This window comes from Polistes dominula, unplaced genomic scaffold, assembly GCF_049000335.1.
Source record: "Polistes dominula isolate Pdom_NZ unplaced genomic scaffold, Pdom_raw_medaka contig_730, whole genome shotgun sequence".
In the NCBI taxonomy this organism is placed as follows: Eukaryota; Metazoa; Arthropoda; class Insecta; order Hymenoptera; family Vespidae; genus Polistes; species Polistes dominula.
In genome coordinates this window covers 66426-68922 of record NW_028301075.1, presented here as the reverse complement: position 1 = coordinate 68922, position 2497 = coordinate 66426, and the positions used below count along the sequence as shown (strand labels likewise).

Sequence of the window (2497 nt, the reverse complement as noted above, 5' to 3'; positions counted from 1 at the left end):
TTTCTTTCAATTGACTCAACCTTTTAAGTGCAATGGTGTTCTTTTAAAATGACATAACCACAATTGCAATGGTGTTCGTCTTAATCTCTAATAACCACTAATGCAATGATTTTTCTATTTCAGTTTATATAACCTCAAATGCAATGGTATTATCTTTAACACGTTCCATTTAAGGGTTCATTCTGGTTTCTACGCCGAAAAAAAGGCTATTTTCACGATTTTTTTTTAGGCTTTGTAGAATACATATACATATGAAAGTTGTTGGGTATGATAAATACACTCTAGAAGTACAAGAAAAAAATTTTTTTTTATTGTTTTTAACGTTTTTTGACATCCAAAATGGCTGACAAACGTGAACCCGTCAAAAAAAGGTATGCTGTTGGCGGGCATCGAAATTTGAGAACGGGTGGTCTAAAACAAAAAAATTAAACGGTTTTAAATTTAGTATGACAATGGCTATCGGGTATGCTAAAACTATCAATTTTTATGAAAGCAAAACAAAATGACAGCCATTTTTCGAAAAAAAAAAATCGTTGATTTTTTTCGCAGTTTTTTGTGAAAAAAATAGTAAAAATTAATATTTTGACTTGGTTGTAGCATGCGAGATAGCCATTCATGTGTAGAGTATGTGGTTAAAATTTCAGAAGGATCGGTTGAGTAGTTTCGGAGATATCATGCCCGCCAACCGAAAAAACGTTGTTTCGAGAAAAAACACGTTTAAAGTTTCTTTTAACAAATTTTTAAAAAGTCTGACTCTACCTTATTCTGCGATGCCTGCACCATACAGTATGCCTTCTGCTTCTTCAAAATACTCATTTTCTTCAACTCTAACCTTTTTTCGTTGTGTCCTGGCCTCTTTTAAAGATTCTCCGCTCAAACGATTGGCTGAACGCACACGCGTGTTGTCGCGGTGACTAGCGTAATTGACTGCGATAGGGCCAAGTTTTATCTCCAAAACGTGCATTATTTTTAGTATTGGATCAAAACCTTCGTTAAATATACAAGCTGCCAATTGACAAGCTATTTCCACAATTTTTTTACCATTAAATAGATGTTTAGGCACCATAGCCCAAACGCATTTGTTGAAGCACTCATTATTATTTTGAGTGTTGCCACCTAAACATCTTTCAAGCAATTCTGGTTTTGTCAGGTCTTCGTACACTGGCTTTAATACTTCTTGGACATCTTTAGCGAGAGGAGGAGGATGTTTATAAGTATCAAGGGTTTTAGCTGCCTCAACTTTACGATACTTACACCAGTTGCTAGAACAGTATGTATGTTGCGGGTCATCATCAGTAGAAATTTTGTGATAGTACCCCGCCCAAATTTCCTTTCTCATGTTCTCAATTGAATTTTTATTTCTTTGAACAGCTAACCTATAGTTAGTTGACAATTCCTTCATCAACTTTATAGTCAATCGTTGAGTTTTAATCACTGGAACACTTTTTTTAATAACTTTTTTCTTTTTTACAACTTTCTTCGGTCCTTTTTTTGCAGCAGGTTTCTTGGCTTCCGCTTGTTTCAAAGCTTTTCTCTTTTGAATCAGTGCTTTTCGTGCTTCATTAGCACGGTTAGTTTACTCGTTTGGCAACATGTAAAACACACTCTAATTTTTTGATAACAAAATCTTCGCCGTAGGGAAAAACATTTAGCAACATTTGAAAAGTTTTCGTGTCGCCATCGCCGATATAAAAACCATATTTTACGGAGAACTTCTTGAGTGATCGAAGAAACATCTCCACGATACTATCAACCTCCATCTTCCCGGCACTACCTTCATGGTTTATCGTACAATGCGTTTTATGCTGTTCGTACCAGGCAAGATAGTTTACTTCCTTCACTTTTCTTTTCCACATCTCACATCCCTTACAGTAAGTTGACCTTATAGAAACGACGACAATTTTTCCACTGTATTTTAAAATTAGAGAAACTATTCCAATCAACGAAGAGAATCCTCTTTTGGCCCAAGAGCCGTCGCCAGAAACAGACAGAATATTCTCTGGTTCTCCTCGTATCTTGTTTTCGAGTTGCTCTTCGGTGATGGCTTTATGCGACACTACGTTAAAAACAGTATTGACCGCGATTAGTATAAAGTCAACGATTCCATAATATGCAGAGATACTTAACCTTTTCCGCGGTCCATAAGGTTGCAAAACATATTTATACCATGCACACCAATACCAAAAAACCTTTCCAAAAAAAAGAATATAGCGAAAAAAACTGAATACTAGTTTTGTTTTCCTACACCATTCTGAATAATATGCAGAGACATTTCCACTTAAACAACCGTTTATGGTTTGTCTCCTCTCTCTGTAATATCTCTGTGTTTGGGTCGCAAAATAATATACTTAGACTGCTCGGATCGTTCTAAAATTTTTGTATGATAATTCTACATATGTCTACTTTCGAAAAATGCAAAAAAAAAAAAATTAATTTTTTCAAAATTATAAACCAGAATGAACCTTTAATGTGTATCACAGATGATACACGTTAATCT

At 35.0% G+C, this 2497-nt stretch overlaps 1 protein-coding gene across 1 annotated transcript; it reads right to left on the bottom strand.

The window, feature by feature from the left end:
- Positions 1–202: 202 nt before the first annotated feature.
- LOC149031304 (uncharacterized) lies at positions 203–2042 on the bottom strand. Its single transcript, XM_089176353.1, has 2 exons — positions 760–2042; positions 203–411 (listed from the first exon to the last, which is right to left on the bottom strand). The coding sequence occupies exon 1, from the start codon at positions 1400–1402 to the stop codon at positions 761–763; it is 642 nt and encodes a 213-aa protein (XP_089032479.1). The 5' UTR covers positions 1403–2042; the 3' UTR covers positions 203–411; position 760.
- Positions 2043–2497: the final 455 nt, after the last annotated feature.